This window comes from Morus notabilis, unplaced genomic scaffold (assembly GCF_000414095.1).
Source record: "Morus notabilis unplaced genomic scaffold, ASM41409v2 Scaffold929, whole genome shotgun sequence".
Lineage (NCBI taxonomy): Eukaryota > Viridiplantae > Streptophyta > Magnoliopsida > Rosales > Moraceae > Morus > Morus notabilis.
In genome coordinates this window covers 119,215-141,379 of record NW_010356876.1, presented here as the reverse complement: position 1 = coordinate 141,379, position 22,165 = coordinate 119,215, and the positions used below count along the sequence as shown (strand labels likewise).

The window sequence follows — 22,165 nt, the reverse complement described above, 5'->3', positions numbered from 1 at the left end:
CTTTTTTTTTTTTTTTATGTTTTAAGTTTCCTTACCAAACACTCAATTTCTATAGAAAAGATAAGGGCGTAAGAACAAAATATTTGAATGTTTTGAGTTTGTTTACGATCATGAGCAAGACAATTGTATTGTCAAGGATTCCTGAAAATATAAAAAAAAATAACCTTCAAAGTTCTACTTCATTTCCTTGTCAAACACTCAAATACTTTCTTTTTTTTTTTTCTTTACTCCCCAAGGGAAGTCAAACATTTAAGTTGATAGTCAAAAAATCTAAAAATTAATCGAGAATTAATCCTATTAGTTATAATACAACATTAACTCGTCTATAAACCTGTTGCAAGAACTAATTGTTAAAATCACACAAAAATAAAAAAAAAAAAAAAGGGGTGAGGAAGAAGTAGTAATAATTGGGTTTTGGACGAGTCCTTACGCCATGAGAGTTCAAATTGCCTTGGAAGAGAAAGGAGTCCCTTACCAATACGTGGAAGAAGAAAATCTATTCCACAACAAAAGCCCTTTGCTTCTCCAAATGAATCCAGTTCACAAGAAAGTTCCGGTTCTTATTCACAATGGCAATCCCGTTTGTGAATCCCTCATCATTCTTCAGTACTTGGATGATGTTTGGAACCAAAAATATACGCTCTTTTCTCATGATTCTTACGAGAGAGCAAAAGCTAGATTTTGGGTTAATTTCTTTGACAACAAGGTACTATTTTTTTTTCTTTTTTGAGAATTTAACAACTATATTCTATTTACTTCAATATTTTCTTTTCTTTTTAAATTTTTAGGCAGTGATATGTAGCTTCTCTTTTTTTTTTTTTTTTTTTTTTTTTTGATATAGGATAAATAGCTTCTTTGTATCGTGCTTTTAGTACGCGAATTATTAATGAGTTTTTTTTTTTTTTTTGAATAATGAGATAAATTATTGAGTAAATGTGAAACTCTAAATTATCCATATATAGCCGATGTGTCTAAACTTTATGATCACGATTTTATGTCTAAAAATGAATAGTACTAAGCCATGAAACTCCCTAGATGATAACCCCTTATTTTAACATTCTGAAAGAAAGTAAAATATTTGATATATTATCCAAGGGAAAACGAAATAATTCTTGAAAAGCTAAATTCAATAGTATCATAAAGCTAAAATATAACTTGTTAGGAATAAAAGGGCTAAGAGAAAATAATAATTTTTGTTTTGTAATCCACAGAATTTTGAAAGGTATGCAATTAACTCTTCATGATAATTATTAATTTTTCATTGTATGTATAATTAACTCTTCTCCAAGATGGGTAGGGATCTTTCATCTTTTCTACAATTGCCGTACGTAATTGTTAATATGAGTTCAAGTAGTTTTTATGTATAAATTCTCTCACAAGTTGTATTTTTTTTTTTTATCATGAAAAAATTAGTGTCGAAGTATACCTATACGTATATATGTTGGGTGATTAATTTATAGGGTTCTGAAGTTTGTTGATATATTTTAGATAGCAGACTGTGGGAGGAGGATGTGGGCTAGCAAGGGACAAGACCAAGAGGCAGCAAAGGAGGAGTTCATAGAAAGCTTGAAACTGTTAGAAGGCGAGCTCGGGGAGAGCCCGTATTTTGGAGGCGAAAAATTTGGGGTTTTGGATGTGGCTCTAATTCCCTTCTCTTGCCGTTTCTACACTTACGAGATGTTTTGCAAATTCAAAATAGAGAAAGAATGCCCCAAGCTTATGGAATGGGTGAAAAGGTGCAACCACAGGGAGAGTGTCTCCAAGATCCTTCCGGACCCCTACAAAATATATAGTTTTGTGCTTCATTTCAAGAAAATGCTTGGAATTGATTGAGTGAAAAACAGGATCTAGAAAAATGTTTACAGAAGTTGAAATAAATGCAGTACCAGCATTTTTATCGCCTACTTTTTTTTTTTTTTGGTTGCTTTTCGTTTTGTATATGGATTGAGATCGATGTAAAATACTATCTTTAATTGAGAAATTTACTGATAACACTTTATGTATGATAATGTTACTTTAAATTCCATTATTTACTTTTAAATTTTAGAATTCGTGAAAAAGAAAATTAACTTTTTAATGGTAAAAGTGTCAACATGTTTTAGCTAGTATTAGCTTTCAAAAAAAAGTTTTAGCTAGTATGTGAAAATGTCAATAAATCAATAAAATAAATAACCTCCATATGCAAAATTTCAGGCATGGCATCATGATGAACAATAATGTTTTCCACTTCTTTATATAATATAATAATATAAACTTTAGATTTTAACATTGATATGAGAAATTAGCATCACATTGAAATGCTTCTATACTGTAGCTTTACAACGGAACATAATCCTTAATTATAACTCCAAATACAATTGAGGTTATTAGGGGGATGCCACTACATTATTGTGTGGATCGATTTTTTCCATAAGGAGAAAACTTGTTGCAATTTTTATCATGTTTTTTATTGAAGAGAGAGAGGATCTAGAGGTGAAAGTTTGGGCTGTTTGGCCGGAGTTTGGGTCGACCGGCTCCGGTCTGACGGCCCAAAGGGAATTGGGGCGGGTCAGTCCTAAAAGAGATAGGGTCGGCTCAGTCTATTATTAAGTCTAAAAATTTTAAGATCAGCCCAATCTGACTTGAAATTTTATAAAGTAATTAAAAGATTTTAAAAATATAATGTTTGGGCCGGGCCGGCCCGACCGTAAAAGAGAGAGTCGGTCTAATCCGGCTTTAAGCTTAAAAAATTTTGGGTCTGGACTCAGCCTATTTAGTCCGGCTCAAACTTGCAACTCTAAGTAGATTATTCCCTCGATGGCTAGATATCTTCACCAAAGATCTCAACGCGAAAGGAGATCTACCTCTTCTCATATCTCGCAAGATCTTAGCATGGACGAGATCATTGCAATGGAGGAGATCTATCTTCTTCACACATGAGATCTCCACAGCATGTTCTTGTGCTGGCCGCCATCGACAACAACCTTTCTTGTGATTTTTGTAATTGTATTGTTATTATATATTTAGATGTTAAATAATTACTTTGATGATTTTAAGAGCACGGTCAGCAACAGCCAGTTGTTGGATTTCTAGTATCATGGTAAGATATCGTTAGTTTTCCGTCAATAACCGCAAAGTATCAAGGTATAATACCGGAAGTCTCCGGCCAGAAACTGTAGAGTATCACAATAGAATACCGATAGTCACTTGTCAGCTATTGTCAACTGGCAAAATTTGTAGTATCAAGGAAGACACCTTTTAGTTTCATGGTAGAGTACCGGTGGTAACCGGTAGTTATGCTAACGTCTGAATATTGTACTATTTAGAGGTATATTTGATATTTTAAATGTTTTGATGTGACATTCTTGGTAAGAATTCTTTTCTTGCGAAAAGAACCGATTATGATTCAAATTAATTTTATTTATGATGCACAATTCTTCTCATATATATAATACTAGAGTAACTATTAAAACTATACACCACTATATATATTAGTGTTGTAATTTTTGTGATAATGGTCATATGTACATATATCGCATACAAATATTGCATCTTTTTCAAATATTTAAACCTATTTCATAATGGTAAAAGTCTAACACTAGAATTTTCAGCAAGAAAAAAAAAAGGAAAAAAAAGTTTTTAAAAAAAAAAACACTAGAATGTGGGGTAATTTTGATAAATACTCCTTAAAAGTACATGAATCAGAATTTTTATTTTTTACTCTTGATTCATAATCTTTTTAGTCAAATAATTACACTAATTAAAATGTATTTATCAACAGTAAAAAATAAAGATCCAGACTTATGAAGAGTACTAGGTTATTGCACGAAAAGGTTATTATGAAGAGTACTAGGTTATTGCGCGATTTAGTTATAAAAACATGTAAAAAAAAAATTAAAATACGTAAATCAATAAAATTATTATGTGACGAAATATTTAGACCGTACAAATGGTAACATTGCAAGAGAAGAGGAATTGCAGCATTATGTGTTATTCCCAATAAATGTATCACTTACGAACACAACGGAAAAAAAAAAAAAATAAAGCACGTAGAGTGATTATAACAATACGACAAACAATTATTACAAACGTAGTTTTAGGGCTTGTTTAGTTCGCTGATTCGAGTTTTTAATTCGAATTGAGATGTGATTTTATGTGAGAGCTTTTTATTATAACAAAAAAGTTAAATGTGACTATTTTTGAGAACTTTTTACTGTAACTAGACTATTTCTGAGATTATCGATAACTTTACGGTAACCTTTACCTCAACCATAAGCGAGAAAGACCCATTTATATCATATATAAAGATGAAAAATAGTTATAAATCTAAAGTAGTTTCTATCTCCAGAAATTCATTGCACAGGATTCTTTATTATTATTATTATTATTATTATTATTATTATTATTTACGGAACAGATAAATCTTTATATACTATTACCCCAGTAAACATATAAATATTTTATTTCCCTTCTAAAGTACAATACACATGTAAATAAGCTCTTAAAAAAATTCATATTTTCATCAAAAACGTCCTTTACCCATCTTTCAATTATAGCGTTAACGCCTCACACAATTTTGCAGAGGTATCCAAGAATTACTAGTCACTTTCACTAATATATTCCGCTAACTTTAGAAGTACACCCATCCTTGGTTTAGCTAAAATTATATGGTCTTCTTTCATCAATTAGCTGCATATATTATTACACTTTTATTAAAACTTGTGACATTAATCATTAAGATAGGACGTTGTTATATAACTGAAATAACTATAGTTAATCCCTATAAGACGAAAAGAAATAAGGAACTATGATAAATCAAGTTGGGGTATCCGATTCTTTAGAGAAATCCTTGGACTTTATCGCTAGCAATAATAACTTTTGTCGTTTGACATTAATAATTTAATCAAATCCATAATTTGGCAAGGTTTATCATGATACAACTGAGGAGTTCTCTCTCATCCAACTCGTGTAATTGTGGGAACATTGTCTTCTCTCTCTCTCTCTCTCTCTCTCTCTCTCTCTCTCTCTCTCTCTCATCATGTTAGTCAATTAATGCATGTGACAATGTTAAAGACGCATACATAACTTTGAAAAGACTTAAACAAATACAAAGGGGGCTAACTATATACATTATTTTTTCGGTTTAATTAGATCAAGCAATTAAGTATATAATACGTTTACACAATGTGTACACATACATTGCACTCAAATATTAGACACAGAAAAAGACAAGGATGTCTGCCCTTGTTCTTTGTTTCTTTGTTTCTTTCTTTTTTTTGGGTGTTATACTCCATGTATAAAATATGTTTATGTTATGAATTTAATATTGGTGTATGTATATATAATTAGGTTGTATATGCATGCATCTGATAATGTTCTTGACTCGCAAGTGTTGAATTCCAAGTCATATTTGTGTGAAAAGGTTATGTTGTCTACACATGAGAAAGAGCAATTATAATTGAGGGGATAAGAAATTTGGATGAGACTTGTGAATGGATTCTATGGATGAGTCACTTATAAATTACAAATTATTATAATCTTCGCTCCATCTTCGGTGATGTGGAATAAAACCTAAATCATACGCATACTATCGTAATCTTATTTACAAGTCACCTTAAAAGTAGAATAACCAATTTTTTCACCACGTTTTATTTTCCTTTTTTTTTTTTGGGTTAATACCACAATTTAAGATTTTAATTTAGGAAAATGGTATTTGTTCTCAATATTCCTCAGTAGAGAAATCAGAAATGTACTGATGTGAATAGTTTATCTAACATGGTTTTAATTATTATGTAACATTCATGTGTCCTAATCATGTAATATATCCCTAATGTCTCTTTGTGGAGATACATGTTACATACTTATCTCTCATTCACTTTTAGGGTCAAATAATTGTCATTGGCCAATATCTACTCGAAACTCATTTGATATCCCATTGTCTTCAATATGGACATTTTCACCGGAAAGAATGAGAGAATATTATATACAGATATTGTGGACCAGACCAAGGAGGGCCCATAGAGATAATCCTTCTAATTCCTTAATTATTGGGCCTCAATCCTGGGCCATGAAGAACAACTGCAAATGTCAAACTCGTTCGATCATCTAGACATGCCTTGTGTCCTGTCTACCTCACCTCCCAACTTATCATTGAAATAAGATCAAGAAGAAACCCATCACCAAAAGAAACAAACAATAATGATAATATTTGAAGGGCTTAAAAAATTATAACGAAAAAAAAAAAAAAAAACATACCCATGGTGATGGAACGTGACCTTGCTTTCTCTGGGCCCTTAGTTACGTTACTAGAGCCAAGCCCAATATTTGAAGGGCCATCAGATCCTGGGCCCATTCACCTAAATGTGAAATGTGTCATGTCGTATTTATATTTTGTTAACATTTAAAACTCAAAGAAAAAAGATTCGAGAAAAAGTCAAGATATCCAAAAATGTGTACCCTAATTAAATTTAAAAAGAAAAAAGAAGAAATTTTCGTTAATATATATAATATAGCTATTATACATACATACATACATATATATATACACATACACACACATATATATATATATGAATATATGTATAATACCTATAAAAACATGCATTTGATTATATGCATATACACATGACACACACACATGAAACCACTCCTAACTGAGATCTAAGTGGAGATCCACTAGGATGATTAACAAGTAGAAGTAGTATAAATCTTTCTTTAGTCTTAGTTATCATGTGTAGCTCGTGCCACACATGTCATGCACGATTACAGAAATACATAGTTCTCCATCCATATCGACTATAGTTAATTGGAAAAATCAAGATATTCAAACACTTAATTAATAATTATTAAAGTAAGGGATCTTGAATTAATTTTAGAAAATGATGTTCGTGGAATTACTTATTCCTGCAACGGTTCAATTTGAGAGAATATCCAAACACTTTTTGCTGGCTTCTATATGGAACATACAGTGACTAGCTAACAACTTTTATTTCCTTTTTGTTAGCCCTTTTTTTTTTTTAAGAAATATTTAAAAAAAGAAAAGAAAAGAAATTGTAACGAATAGCATCTCAAATGTTAGGCAAATTAGAGAGAAATTTTTCTCTTTTTTTTTTCGAAAGGAACATTAGAGAGAAATTTAAATAATAATAATAATAATAATGTGCCTAGTGGCTAGTACAATTTGGGAAAAATGTACATGAAAAGTAATACTTGTTCAACACTTTTTTGTATTGTGTTAGTGTATAATGTTACATTTCTTGCGATTTAGAAGTTAATAGGTTTTGTCATGAGCTCCGGTTTGTCGTCTTTCATACATGAAGAGAGTATACAGAGCATAAATCAATTTTTATCTACCTCCTCATAAGATGAATCTGTTTAGAAAAATATATGATTCAACAATTATATTATATATAATACCGGTAGACATACGGTATCTGATTAGTTATTTGTAATATCAGGTAAGAGAATTTATTTAATTTGTTCTATTAATGTCACCGTTAATTTGATAAATCATACACGCGCGTTTGGTTACAGTGTGAGAATGGTAATGAGAATCAGAATGAGAATGGTAATGGGAATGGAATGGAAAATAAAGTTGATTCATTTGTTTGGTTGTAATTTTAAGAATTCTCTGAAATGGAATATGAATATTATCATGTTGACAAACTTACCATTATGCTATATATATAACACTAATATTTTATCTATCAATATAATATATAAAATGTAATATAATATAATATATATAATACAAACTATTATAATATAATATAATATATATAATACAAACTATTATAATATAATATAATATATATAATACAAACTATTATAATATAATATAATATATATAATACAAACTATTATAATATAATATAATATATATAATACAAACTATTATAATATAATATAATATATATAATACAAACTATTATAATATAATATAATATATATAATACAAACTATTATAATATAATATAATATATATAATACAAACTATTATAATATAATATAATATATATAATACAAACTATTATAATATAATATAATATATATTTATAATTATATTATATTATAAGATATAACTACTTTATAATATATTTTAATTATATTATAATATTGAAGGGTAATTATGAAAAAAAAACTTAGAATGACCATTTCTCCCATATGAGGAATGAATGATGATTCACCCAAAATGGGTGAATGATCATTCCTTTTGAATGATCATTCCTTTCTTATAAATCCAACCAAATATCAAACTAGAATTTCATTTTATTATATTCCATTCCTTTCCGCCCAACCAAACACATCCTAAGAGTATTTTGATAAAGATCTGACAATACAATAAAAAAACACTTACGTGCTTTTTTTTTTTTTTTTTTTTTGTGCTGAGAGTATGCAATACATTTCTTCATATGCTACAAAAGAATTCTTTTTCAAAATTAATTTATCCTTTTAAATAAGAGAGTTTACTTGGCTTATCTATTTGCCTTTGGTAGAAAAAGATGATCGAGGAATTATATATATTGAAATTGAAGAAATATATTGTATATTCCTTTCCCTTTGTATAGGAGATAAATATATTACGCAGCTGCAACAACCGACCCTCTACTTCCACATCACGAGGGAAGGCCACAGCCCCAACTATATTTACATTAATTTATTTCTTACTACATCATTACTAACACCCCTTTTGATACCCTAGTTCGGAAGGTGAAATCATTGTTGTTACATTATTATTGACCTAAATTAATGTTTTGATATTATTTCTTGCTTTAAAATAGTACTCTAATCTTTCAAGAATTTTAATAGTTTAATATTTGAATCAGAAACGAATTTAAAGAGGTGTTAAATATAAGTGGTGGCGGTAGTGTAGTGTAGGCGACAATGTAGGGCCAATGTTGATCACGTGGCAGACAGCATCCTCTTCAGCTTCCACTCTGTGGGTCCCAGCCCAAAGAGGGATGGGCTCGTCCTTTTGGCCCGTCACATGGGACGTCACTTCTGTTTCTATATTTTTATTCATTTCATTAGATTTTTTTTCTTTTTTTTCTTTTTCTCTTTCTTTCCTGAGGGTCTCGTTTGATTTTTAATTGTATTTATTTTCTCTACTCTTGGTCTTGGGAAGAAAACTAATAAGAGTGAAAGGCCGTACTCGAGGGATTAATTGGCTCTGACAACTTGGAGCCCTACTTTTAATTGGCTGAGCCTCAATTAGATGAATGTTTGAGTAGAGGCATAAAATTATATAATACAAGTATCCTACCATAGAAGGGCTCCACAATTTATAATTCCTACCCGCCAAATAAAGAGCTACATTTTTAACAAAGAGGAATAATGTTTTGCATGGAATACTGGGAAAGAAAAAAGAACTTTTCCTTAGAGAAACTAATATTGTTTAAATGCAGTAAAGATATTAGCCAATTTGGTGAATGAGCCTTTTGCAACGGAAGATGATTTAGTTGTCTTGGTTACACTTGTAAAGATATTAAAATTAATTTTTAATCTGTCTTCAATTAGCGTCGATTACTTTACTGATGACATCACGCGTCCTTTGAACTTTCGGCTCAGGAGAACTTGAGCCTGACAAGCTTGAACTTTAGCGAGCTTAGACTCGGGAGAGTTTGGCCTCCGACAAGCTTGAGCTCTGGAGAGGTTGACCTCAGATGAGATTGCCCTCAAGCGAGCTTAGGCACGGGCGAGCTTGGACTCGAGAGAGATTGGACTCCAATAAAATTTTAAATTTATTACGCATTTATGATTCTAGAAATGCCGCCCAACAAAGTTCATTAGTTTGGGTGCAAATTAACTACGATTGTGATGTGTCTTAATTATTGGAAGTTGAAATAGTTGCCTGTACTTAATCTCAACCACGTTCGAAATGCTTGGTTAAATTTCATACATTTTGCATATTAAATTAACTAATATTTCATAGATATGTTCAGCTTCAGATCATATATATACATTTGGAAGCAAACTAGAACATGCACTACGTGCTGTGACTAATTGTATTCATTTAAAATGGTTCTTTCTCTTTTGTAATTCACATTTAATGCAGCTTAGAAGAGAAATATAACTTAGATGTGAATTTTAAAGTCCAAACCTTTTCAGTATTACCTTTCAGAAAAAAAAACATATTTCTTATGGAAATTAACTTCACATGCAAATTTGTTTTAAAAAATTAATGAAAAGAAAAACTCACGAGAGAGAAAGAAACTAGCATCAAGACTTTAGACAATTACGTCAGAACATAAAACATGAAATCTGGTATTATTTTGTTCTAAATTTGAATGTAAACAATTACATAAAAACAATTGTTTAGTAATTAAGATCAATGAAATGTTTCATTGAATATGTAGATGGCCTAGAAAGAAAATGGAGAGTTTGTTCACAATATTTCGATTATAAATATACATATATATATATATATAGTTAAAACTAGCTAGTTGAGATTGAATTCATCATGTTGTGGTTAAACGTAACTTTCGAAGGATGACATAATGGATGCAATTGCTTTCGTCCGTCAAATAAAACATTTTCCATTTAAATAATATTACTTTAATTACTGTTGTGTGAGAAAATATGACGGACACCTGGACTAACGGCGCCACGACACGTGGCTATACTTGCTTTCCGCCGAGCACTCAACCACCGACGCTTCGTTCTCCTCAATATCAGCTATAGAGCCCGAAGATGAAATCCATGATTAGGGCGACGACCCCATGAGACGTCGACGGTTGATTCCGCCTGGGTCGAACATGACAAGATCCCTCGACTGCAGAAGAGGTCATTAGGAGGGGCGAGAAAGGTTAAACAACCACTGACGACGAGGAGAACGTCCCTTTTTGACATGATAGGTTACATGCAAAGATAAGAGAAGTCTGACAGCATTAATTGCAAGTTTACAAACCGCCCCCCCCCCAGGGGACAGAAAAGCATTACGGAGAGTCACAGAGCCGTAATAGAAGACTAATTGGTTGAGTGAACAGTACTGATTAGTGGGCTATGTCTGGGCCTAGAGCACTTAAGTTCCTACCTACGAAGGAAACCCACCCAGTGAAGGAAGCCCGAATATAAAAGAAGAAGGACCCCAATAGGAAAGAGGGGAGAAAAATTCAAAAGGAAAAAGAACGAGCGAAAGAGAGAGATAGTATTCATTGTAAACTATGATCTCTACAAAAGAAATATAATATATACAGTGGATGTAGCTCTGATTTTATAGAGTGAACCACTACAAAATTCTTCTTCCTCATTTACATACAGTTCGTTCAAACATGAAAATACTTAAATCAAACTAGAATCCACACTTTCATTAAACCCAGAGCCGGTAATCCTAAGGGTAAGCCCAAGGTATTCCGGCGGGTTTATTGTTGACGAAATCCAACCGTCAACAATTGGCGACTCCACTGGGGATCGGAAGCGTTTGACCCCCAAAAGTATAGTTACAAACATCCATCCACCCAGAGAGTAGCGGGATGGAAGGAGATTTACGCCCAGACGGAAATGGAGTCCCACCTCCCGACGCACCACGGCCGAATCCAATGCAGATGCAAGCCCAAATAGCCACTTTGACCGAGTTGGTACGTGGGCTAGTAACCGTGGTTGAACGATTAGACGGAAGGAACTCCATACCGCCACTAGAGGATGCCCCAAGACCACAGGGACCTGTCGTGATGGAAAATCCAAATCACGGTAACCGCCCGCACATCCAAGAAGGGACCGGGGAAAGCGAGGACCATCAGGGCCCTCCTAGGCCTCGACCCTCCCATTCCTCCGGCAGCCGTTTGAGAGCCGTTGGGATCCGAGCCATCGAGGAACTGCCCCAAAATCCTGGAGGAAACCGGCCAGGAGACTCAGGGTCGGTGCAGGCGGGCGGTCAGGCCAGAGGTGGGCCCCTCGCTCAAAGGGCGGAAGCGCCGGGAACCACTGGTTCAGTTGTATCAACAGAAGAGGCGCGGACCCTCATGGAACGCATGGCCAACCTGGAGAGAAGACTGACCGGGGACGTCGCAGGGCTGAAAAAGAACATCGGGCGGGTGGCCGAGGTGGTGAACGTCGACATTACGCCCAGTCGTACGCATGACCATCCATTCACCGCGGAGATAATGGCACCCCCTCTCCCCGATAAATACAGGTCGCCGTCGATTCCGCCTTACGATGGACGAGGAGATCCCGACGACCATTTGGAAATGTATACGGGGCACATGCTCTTAAACGGATACGCCGAGGAGATCATGTGCCGAGCCTTTCGGAACCACCTAACAGACTCTGCCCGAAGATGGTTCCGAACGCTGAAGCCAAACTCTATCTCTAGCTGGGATGAACTAAAGGAAGCATTTTCCCTCCAGTTCATCGGGGTTAAAAAATACATACCCCCAAAGCAGAACCTAACGACGATATATCAAAAGCCAAATGAGACGTTAAGGGAGTGGCTCGCCAAATATGGTGAGGCCGTCGCCGCTACGATGGATATCACGGACAGGGAAGCCCTGATGGGAGCATTATCCAGTATGAAGAAGATAACTCCCTTCAAAAGGGAACTAAACCGAAAACCCCCTTCCAGCTACAAAGAGTTCCTTACAAGGGCGCAAGGATACATCAATGCTGAAGAAGCGGATGCCAACGACCCCGATCATAGGTCCAATAAAGGTAAAGGAGCCGAGCAGGGGTCGGCGTCATCAAAACAAGACGGGAAGAAGCGTCGAGGAGGAGGAAGTGGAGACAAACAACCGATCCCGACGCAAGGAGCGCCGGAGGCCAAGAAGCGAAGACAGGAGGATACCCGCAGGCCTCGACTGTTTCAGAAATACGACACCTACCATGAACTGACAGTAGGCGCCGAGGAGATCTTCAACCAGATCGGCCGAGGAAACTTGCTGCGTCGACCTGGACCGATGAAGTCGGATCCTAACCAAAGGAACCAGAAGAAATTTTGTAGGTTCCATGGCGAGGTCGGCCACCACACGAATGATTGCGCTGACCTCAAAGATGAGATTGAAAGAATAATCCGCGAGGGAAGGCTGCAGGAATTCAGGGCCGAACAAAGACCTCGCAACAACGGCCATGGCGGGCAAAATGACGGTCGACGCCGAGAGGAAAACCACCGCCCGGAAGATCAGAAACCAGTCGGCGTCATACGAACGATCCTCGGCGGCCCTTACATAGGAGGAGACACGCGTAGGTCGCAGAAGGACTACGCCCACGAGGCTAAGGGGGTATACTAGGAAAGGTTCTGGAGCGTCTCCGCCGCAAAAATCCCGAGGCAAAGCCACACTGACGTGGCCTTCAATGAGGATGACGCCAGCGAAGTCCATTTCCCCCACAACGACGCACTGGTGGTAGAAGCAGTGATCGGAAACCACACCGTATGTCGAATCTTGGTGGACAATGGAAGTTCGGTGGACCTCCTGTATTCCGACTGCTTGGAGAAAATGGGGATCCACGAGGGGCAGTTGGAAAGAACCACCAGGCCACTGTACGGGTTCACGGGAGACTCCATCATTCCTCAAGGTACTATCCGACTACCTATAACCGCCGGAGAAAAACCCCGACAAGCAACAACGATAGCCAACTTTGTGGTCATCAAAGGAGGCTCCCAATACAATGCAGTAATCGGGAGACCAACCCTCCAAGCATTAAAAGCAATAACCTCCGTCTACCACCAAAAGGTCAAATTCCCCACCCCAAACGGCGTAGGAGAAATTAAGAGCAACCAGTACGAAGCCAGGATCGCATACTCCGATGCCTTACGCGGATATGACCAGCCGGGAAGACAGGAAACGAGGATGGTTCAACAAGGCCTCGTTGAGGATATAGACCCTCGGGTCCAAGAGGAAGTTACTTGGTCTCAGCCCATCGAACAGTTGGAAGAAATCCAGATTGACGAAAGCGGAACCATCAAAATACTAAAAATAGGTTCGGACTTGACCCCACCACTCAAAAGCAGGATTGAAAATTTCCTCAGGCAAAACCTAGATGTCTTCGCCTGGAGCCACTCTGACATGGAGGGGATCGACCCCAAAGGAATGAGTCATTCCCTAAACGTCGACCCCACGTATCCTCCCAAACGCCAAAAACGGTGACCAATGAACCCTGAGAGGTACGAAGCGCTGAAGGAAGAGGTCGACAAGTTAGTCAACAATGGATTTATCCGGGAGGCGCATTATCCACGTTGGGTATCTAATCCTGTCTTGGTAATCAAACCTAACGGGAACTGGAGAACATGCGTCGACTTCAGCGACCTCAACAAAGCATGCCCAAAGGACGGCTTCCCACTCCCTCGAGTAGATCAAATGGTCGACGCCACGGCGGGGCACGAAATGCTGAGCTTCATGGACGCTTACTCCGGATACAATCAAATCCCCATGCATCCAGCCGACGAAGAGCACACATCTTTCATAACCGATAGGGGTCTCTACTGCTACAAAGTAATGCCTTTCGGCCTAAAGAATGCAGGGGCTACTTACCAAAGGCTAGTGAATAAAATGTTCGCTCAACAGATCGGCAAAACGATGGAGGTCTACGTCAACGACATGCTCGTAAAAAGCGCCAGGGCCAGCCATCACGTCGATCATTTGGGAGAAATGTTCGGCATATTGAGAAAATACCGCATGAAACTTAATCCCCAGAAATGCGCCTTCGGAGTCGGGTCGGGAAAGTTTCTCAGGTTTATGGTCAGTAACCGCGGAATTGAGGCCAACCCTGAGAAGATCAAAGCTCTGCAAGATATACGGTCACCAACAAAGCCAAAAGAGGTGCAAAGATTGACAGGTTGTGTCGCCGCCCTAAATAGATTCATATCGAAAGCCACTGACAAGTGTGTCCCTTTCTTCGACGCTTTGAGAGGAAACAAACACTTCGAATGGACACCACAGTGCGAGGAGGCCTTCCAAAAACTGAAGGAGCATTTGGGCAAACCTCTAATTTTGTCAAAACCAAACGATGACGAAGAGCTCAGCCTATACCTCTCCTTGTCCCAACACGCCGTGAGCTCCGTACTAATAAAGGAATAAGGGAAGGTACAGTTGCCGATCTATTATGTGAGTAAAAGACTCCTCGACGCCGAGTCGAGATATAGCGAAATGGAACGTCTAGCCCTCGCCTTGATGATAGCTTCGAGAAAGCTTCGGCATTACTTCAAATCCCACACAATACGAGTTCTCACAAACCACCCGTTGAGACAGGCCTTACAAAAACCGGAAACATCCGGACGGCTCCTCAAATGGTCGGTAGAACTGAGCCAGTTTGATATAAAATACATGCCGAGAACCGCTATTAAAGGTCAAGCGCTCGCCAACTTTCTGGCTGAATTCTCTCACAGGCCAACCTACACCCCATCTGAAGAAACCGAGGTTGCAAGATGGAAGCTTTACGTGGATGGGGCGTCGAGCGAAAACGGATAAGGAGCCGGCATCTTACTAATTAGCCCCGAAGGCCACAAGATTACCTCGGCGGTATGGTTCAAATTTAGAGCATCAAATAATGAGGCGGAATATGAAGCCCTAATTGCCGGACTTCGTTTAGCAAATCACTTAAAGGTCGAGAGAATCAGCGTCTACAGCGACTCCCAGCTAGTCGTCGCGCAAATAAAGGAGGAATATCAAGCGCGCGGCGAGAAGATGGGGGCATATCTAAGAAAGGTAAAAGAGGAGCTCGTTAAATACAAAAACTACGAGGTGCTCCAGATCCCGCGAGCCGAAAATGCAAACACAGATGCACTAGCAAAGCTGGCTTCGTCAAAAGATGCCGACACACTAGGCGTTGTCCCCATTGAAGAATTGGAACGGCCGACCATCGAGGAGCGCGCTGAGGCATTTAGTGTCCAAGAGGGAGAAAATTGGATGACACCACTCATACGGTACCTAATGGACGCACAGCTGCCGAATAGCAAAAATGAGGCCCGACGGATCAGGTATAGAGCCGCCAGGTACTTATTATACGATGGCCTGCTCTACCGACGAGGCTACTCAACACCTCTACAACGGTGCCTAGATGACGCCGAAGCCCAGAAGGTCCTCCAAGAAATACATGAAGGGATCTGTGGCAATCATTCCGGGGGACAATCTTTAGCGCTAAAGGTTTTGAGGCAAGGATACTACTGGCCCACGCTAAAAAAGGATGCTTTCCAGTACGCCCAACGATGCGATAAATGCCAAAGGTATGCCACGATTCCTAGGGCACCCCCAGAAAAGCTAACTTCCATTCTCAGTCCATGGCCCTTCGCCAAGTGGGGGATTGACCTGATCGGGCCATTGCATCCTGCACCTAGGGGGTTGAAATTCGCAATCATTGCGGTAGACTATTACACGAAGTGGGCAGAGGCTATACTTGCTTTCCGCCGAGCACTCAACCACCGACGCTTCGTTCTCCTCAAGATCAGGTATAGAGCCCGAAGATGAAATCCATGATTAGGGCGACGACCCCATGAGACGTCGACGGTTGATTCCGCCTGGGTCGAACACGACAAGATCCCTCGACTGCAGAAGAGGTCATTAGGAGGGGCAAGAAAGGTTAAACAACCACTGACGACAAGGGGAACGTCCCTTTTTGACATGATAGGTTACATGCAAAGATAAGAGAAGTCTGACAGCATTAATTGCAAGTTTACAAACCGCCCCCCAGGGGACATAAAAGCATTACGGAGAGTCACAGAGCCGTAATAGAAGACTAATTGGTTGAGTGAACAATACTGATTAGTGGGCTATGTCTGGGCCTAGAGCACTTGAGTGTTCCTACCTACGAAGGAAACCCACCCAGCGAAGGAAGTCCGAATATAAAAGAAGAAGGACCCCAATAGGAAAGAGGGGAGAAAAATTCAAAAGGAAAAAGAACGAGCGAAAGAGAGAGATAGTATTCATTGTAAACTATGATCTCTACAAAAGAAATATAATATATACAGTGGATGTAGCTCTGATTTTATAGAGTGAACCACTACAAAATTCTGCTTGCTCATTTACATACAGTTCGTTCAAACATGAAAATACTTAAATCAAACTAGAATCCACACTTTTATTAAACCCACGAACCGGTAATCCTAAAGGTAACCCTAAGGTATTCCGGCAAGTTTATTGTTGACGAAATCCAACCGTCAACAATTACTATTATAAATAATAATATTATTATGAATTACATATTATTAACGGCCGTGATAATAAATGAAAGTTTTGACCGAATCTCAAATGTATTAACTAACAAATAATTGTAATCAGCTGGGGAGCGACGCGGTGGTCCCGTATATATAATTGGAATATTAATTGATGATTAATAAGACTGAATACAACTGCTGTGACAAAATTAACTCAGCGTCCTTCACCATCTGCCAATTGCTTACGCCACTGACAAATTGACTATTATAGCCATATAGGCGTTTTTCTTTTGAATAATCCATAATTGTATCTATATTGTTGAAACACGTTAGATATTTAGTTCTTTTATTCCTTATATTTTCATGCAGCAAAACTACGATTTCACATGTACTATATGTTTGTGGAGGCAGTCCAGATAACCCTACTGCGCATTAGGGTTATTTCGACTGTTTTTACACATTTAATTAAATTAGGTATGAAAATCAACAAAGACCTAACGATAAAAAGTTATGGTTATTTTTCTCATACATACTCTTAAAAAAAATAACAAAGAACATTCATGGCCTTTTTTTTTTTTTTTTTTTTCTTTGAAGAATATCAAGCCGATACTAGCGTGCTACGTACCCATGGTATCAAACGTTTATATTGCTTGGAAACAAAATAATAAAATCAGTATAAGGTAATATATTCGAGGCTAGCTATATCTAATTAAACTTTTTTCTTGGAAACATATGTAAGGGATTACCTCAACGCACGTCATATATGACAGAGTTTCATGCTTTGTTCACTGTATTTTCTCAGTCTCTTATAAGTATTTCTTTTCTTTTTTTTCTTTTTACCTTGTTATTATTATTATTTTTTAAATCTTGCAACTCTCTAATTAATTTGGTCAACCTAATTCCTGCATGACTATAATTTGGAGTTTTGGACAGAACCCACAACACAAACAGTTGGGGTCAACCAAACGCCTTAATTAATCCACCGGGTCCCACCTCTCCCTTCCTCCTTCCTTCCCCATGTCTTTTATAAGCCAATTCTGCCATATGTTTTGCCACCACTACTATTACTACTACGACGATTTTATAATTTAACAATATTTATCTCCAAAAAAATAAAAAAATAAAACTGTGGAGATCATCTTGATCAAGAATTAAGATTGAATGCGATGCATTATTCAACAGCCGCCATGGATGAAGAAGCCCTATTCTTCCCTTCTTCAGACACAGATCTAGACTTGAGCTTCACCAGCATCGCCTCCACCGACCGCACCACCACCACCACCACCACCAGCGCCCGCACCAGCTTGGCCCGCAGCAGCCTTACTCTCAGCTTCAACGACCGCCTCTCCACCACCGCCGAGACTTACAACACCACCACCTCCTCTTCCTCTTCCTCCCTCCTCCGCTCCCATCGCCGCTCTTCTGACGACCCTCATTGGTCCGCCATCAAGGCTGCCACCACCCTCTCCTCCGACGGTGCCCTCCACCTTCGCCACCTCAAGCTCCTCCGCCACCTCGGCACTGGCAATCTTGGGCGCGTCTTTCTTTGCCGCCTCCGCGACTACGACAACCATGCCAACGCCAACTTTGCGCTTAAGGTAAATAAGAAAAATTATAATTCTACCCCAACTGGATAACACATATTTATATAAGTATCTTATTAAAAAAAAAAAAAAATGTCTGCCTTCATTAGGTCGTGGATAAGGAGTCTCTTAGTGCCAAGAAGCTCTCCCACGTGAAGACGGAGGCGGAGATCCTCTCCACCCTAGACCATCCTTTTCTCCTGACTCTCTATGCGCACATAGAAGTCTCCCACTACACCTGCCTCCTCATCGACTACTGCCCCGGCGGCGACCTCCACGCGCTCCTCCACCGGCAGCCCGGCAACCGCCTTCCTCTCAAGGCGGTCAAATTCTTCGCCTCCGAGGTCCTCGTTGCCCTCGAGTACCTTCACTCGCTCGGCATAGTCTACCGGGACTTGAAACCGGAGAACATCCTCCTCAGAGAGGACGGCCACATCATGCTCTCCGACTTCGACCTCTGCTTCAAGGCCGACGTGGTCCCCATTCTCGTCCAGTACACCACCAGCACCCCCACCCGCAGCCGCGCGGGCTCCCTGTCTTGTTTCGGGGAGGACGAAGAGGAGGTGGTTACGACGGATATTGTCGCGGAGCCGACGGCGGCGTTCTCGAGGTCGTGCGTCGGGACCCACGAGTACTTGGCGCCGGAGTTGGTTGCTGGAAATGGACATGGGAATGGGGTGGACTGGTGGGCGTTTGGGGTGTTGATATACGAATTGGCTTACGGTACGACGCCGTTTAAGGGTGGGAGCAAGGAGAGTACCCTGCGCAATATAGCATCGACCAGGGATGTGAGATTTCCCGAGAATGACGAAGAAGAAGGAGAAGAGATGTCGTTGTTGAGAGATTTGGTGGAGAAGCTGCTGGTGAAGGATCCCAGGAGGAGGCTAGGATGCGCCAGGGGTGCCACGGACGTTAAACGACACCCATTCTTCAGAGGGATTAAGTGGGCTTTGATCAGAAACTACAAGGCACCGGAGGTGAGAGGACTGCCGAGGAAAACGACGATGACTAAAGGGCACGTGACAACGCACGTGAGTAGCCACAGGAGACGGCGGCTCTCGCGGTGGTTGGTGAGCTGGAAGGGATCGGTGCTACTCGGTTGCTACAAGAAGAAGAAACCGTGTCGTTTCGTACACGTTTAAGGATCGATCTCATTTCAATATTAATATTTCACCCTATAGTACACATCCATGTTCCAATCACAAGATTTTACGAGTTTCTTTTTGCTTTCTTTTATTTTTCTTTTCGTCAGATGAAAAAGAAAAAAAAAAATCTAGTGGAGTACTACACATGACACTGTAAAGAAGTTATAAATATATATGTTAGGGAGAAAGAGAGAGCGGCTTTGGTATGTCGTTTGTAATTATTGAGACATGATGAGTGGATAGAGTACTTTTTCTTTCTTTCTTTCTTTGTATAATATATGGATCAAAACTAAACGTTTAATGAAAAGATTCATAGCTATCTCTTTGTAATTTTTGGGTAGTCAATAATACAAGAGTAATATTCCTAGATTTACTTGTATTACAGTCTAAGTTATTAGATCATTCGAATTATGGGAGATTTGGCATGGCAACTTCAGAAATATTGCAGCAACTGTGGTAAATATTCTGATAATTTCTAATTTTTATTCAAACCCAGTACTAACAATAATTATTATTATTTTTTTATTATTATTGCATGCACAGCACTATCACTACTTTTAATTCCGGTAACATTAAAAGTTTAAGAAATTGTACCGATATATGGCCATATCCGTTACGATATAAACCTGATTTTTGTTGCTTTTAAATACTTGTATACTTTGTGAGGGATAAAACCTCATGTGCCCCTGGCTAGGAGATTCCTCTTTCTTTAACTCTTTTACTTTAAAAATACCTTTTCCTATTATTGAGTTTTTGGAACTAAAGAGAGGGAAAATTAAAAATGAAATAGCGATGTTCGGCAATGATCTGTAATACAAAGGCATAATGCCACTATATCACCCGGCCACATATAAGAAGCACACAGCAGACTTCGGAGAGAGAGAGAGGGAGAGTAGAAATAACAAACGACATAAATACTGTCAACAACAACAAGAAAATCAAAAGACTGCACAAGCGAACTACAAAAATAAAATAAACTGTAGAAGTACAAAGGATAATAAAAAGATACAACGACAAAAAGAAAAAAAAAAAAACCGCATTTAACTGTCAAACGACAAGAATAGATTTTAAACAACAGCAACGAGGAAAACAACAACGAAAGGGACAAATGATATTGAATATCAAAACAACGTAAGAAAAATGGAAATCAATAAAAGAGTACGACAACAAAAATTTAAACGGCATTGGATGTATAAACAACAAGAATCAAAAGTACAAATAATGTCGAAGATAAAATTGAATGTAAAACCATTTGTGGTCAAATTTAGGGTTTCAATTTAGAGAAACAGCAAAATTTAACTAGTCATGATTGCAAAATTTATATCTTTACTGCCTTTTCTTACTCTTTTATTGTATAATAGGTTTTTATTCATTTATTTATTTTTTTGACATGTCAATTGAACACGATCACGATCATCATTACTGCTTAATCAATTTCATTATCTCGTGTTAAATGATGGGATATGCCACCGGCCCTTAAATAAGTTGTTAAGGTTGTATGCTTACTTACCATGATTGAAGAATGGGAGTGGAGAATAAGAGTCAATTCCATATTTACTTGCTCTTTTTGATTCTGAAATGGGAGTGAGATTGGTGGGTCCCACTCAAATTTGAGATTGAGGAATAGGATTGACACTCCTATGCCCCCCTTGGGATTGAGACTCTCATTCTTAATATTAATATTAATTTACTATCATACCCTTATTTTACTTATAAATACACAATTAAAAATAAAATTCAAAAAATAATAAATGCAACATATATTTATTATTTTATTTGCCTAATATTATAATAACACTATTTTTTATTTTTATTTAATTTTTTATTTATATTTATTTTTATATTTTAAATAGTTATACAATTTATATTTATTATTTTAGTACCCAATTATTACACTAAATATTTTAATTATGATTAATTTTAATATAATAAGTACACAATATATTTTTTAAATTGAAAATATCAAATTGATTTAAAGGGTATATTAGTACTTTTACATTTTTTTATTCCGATTCTGGGTGTAAGTAAACGTATGAATGAGATTTAGAATGACTCCGATTCCGAATCCTATCACTAAGTAAACAGCTTATTCTGACTTCGATTCCTTACTCCGAATCCTATCCACTCCGAATCTTGTCCACTCCGATTCATGCTCATTCTGATTAATGTATGACTGTCATTTACGTATAAAATTACTTGTTATTATTCTCATAGAAAAAGGCTTTATTTTAATAATAAAAGTTTTATAATTCTCAAAAAAGTTACCCTCCATGCAACGGAAAAGACTCTTGTCACGTATCTTTAGTAAGATGAGAAAATCAATATCGATTTTAATTGTCTTTTTTTCTTTTAAATATTTGTAAAGGGAAGAAAGAATG

At 37.7% G+C, this 22,165-nt stretch overlaps 2 protein-coding genes across 2 annotated transcripts; both read left to right on the top strand.

The window, feature by feature from the left end:
- The first annotated feature begins 110 nt into the window (after positions 1-110).
- LOC21390803 (probable glutathione S-transferase parC) lies at positions 111-1,833 on the top strand. Its single transcript, XM_010088852.2, has 3 exons — positions 111-130; positions 385-706; positions 1,489-1,833. The coding sequence occupies exons 1-3, from the start codon at positions 111-113 to the stop codon at positions 1,831-1,833; spliced, it is 687 nt and encodes a 228-aa protein (XP_010087154.2).
- A 16,305-nt stretch (positions 1,834-18,138) lies between these two features.
- On the top strand, positions 18,139-19,977 carry LOC21390801 (serine/threonine-protein kinase WAG1). The gene is made up of 2 exons (XM_010088850.2): positions 18,139-18,657; positions 18,753-19,977. Exons 1-2 carry the CDS (start codon positions 18,226-18,228, stop codon positions 19,782-19,784), a joined length of 1,464 nt encoding a protein of 487 aa, XP_010087152.1. The 5' UTR covers positions 18,139-18,225; the 3' UTR covers positions 19,785-19,977.
- The last annotated feature ends 2,188 nt before the right edge of the window (positions 19,978-22,165 follow it).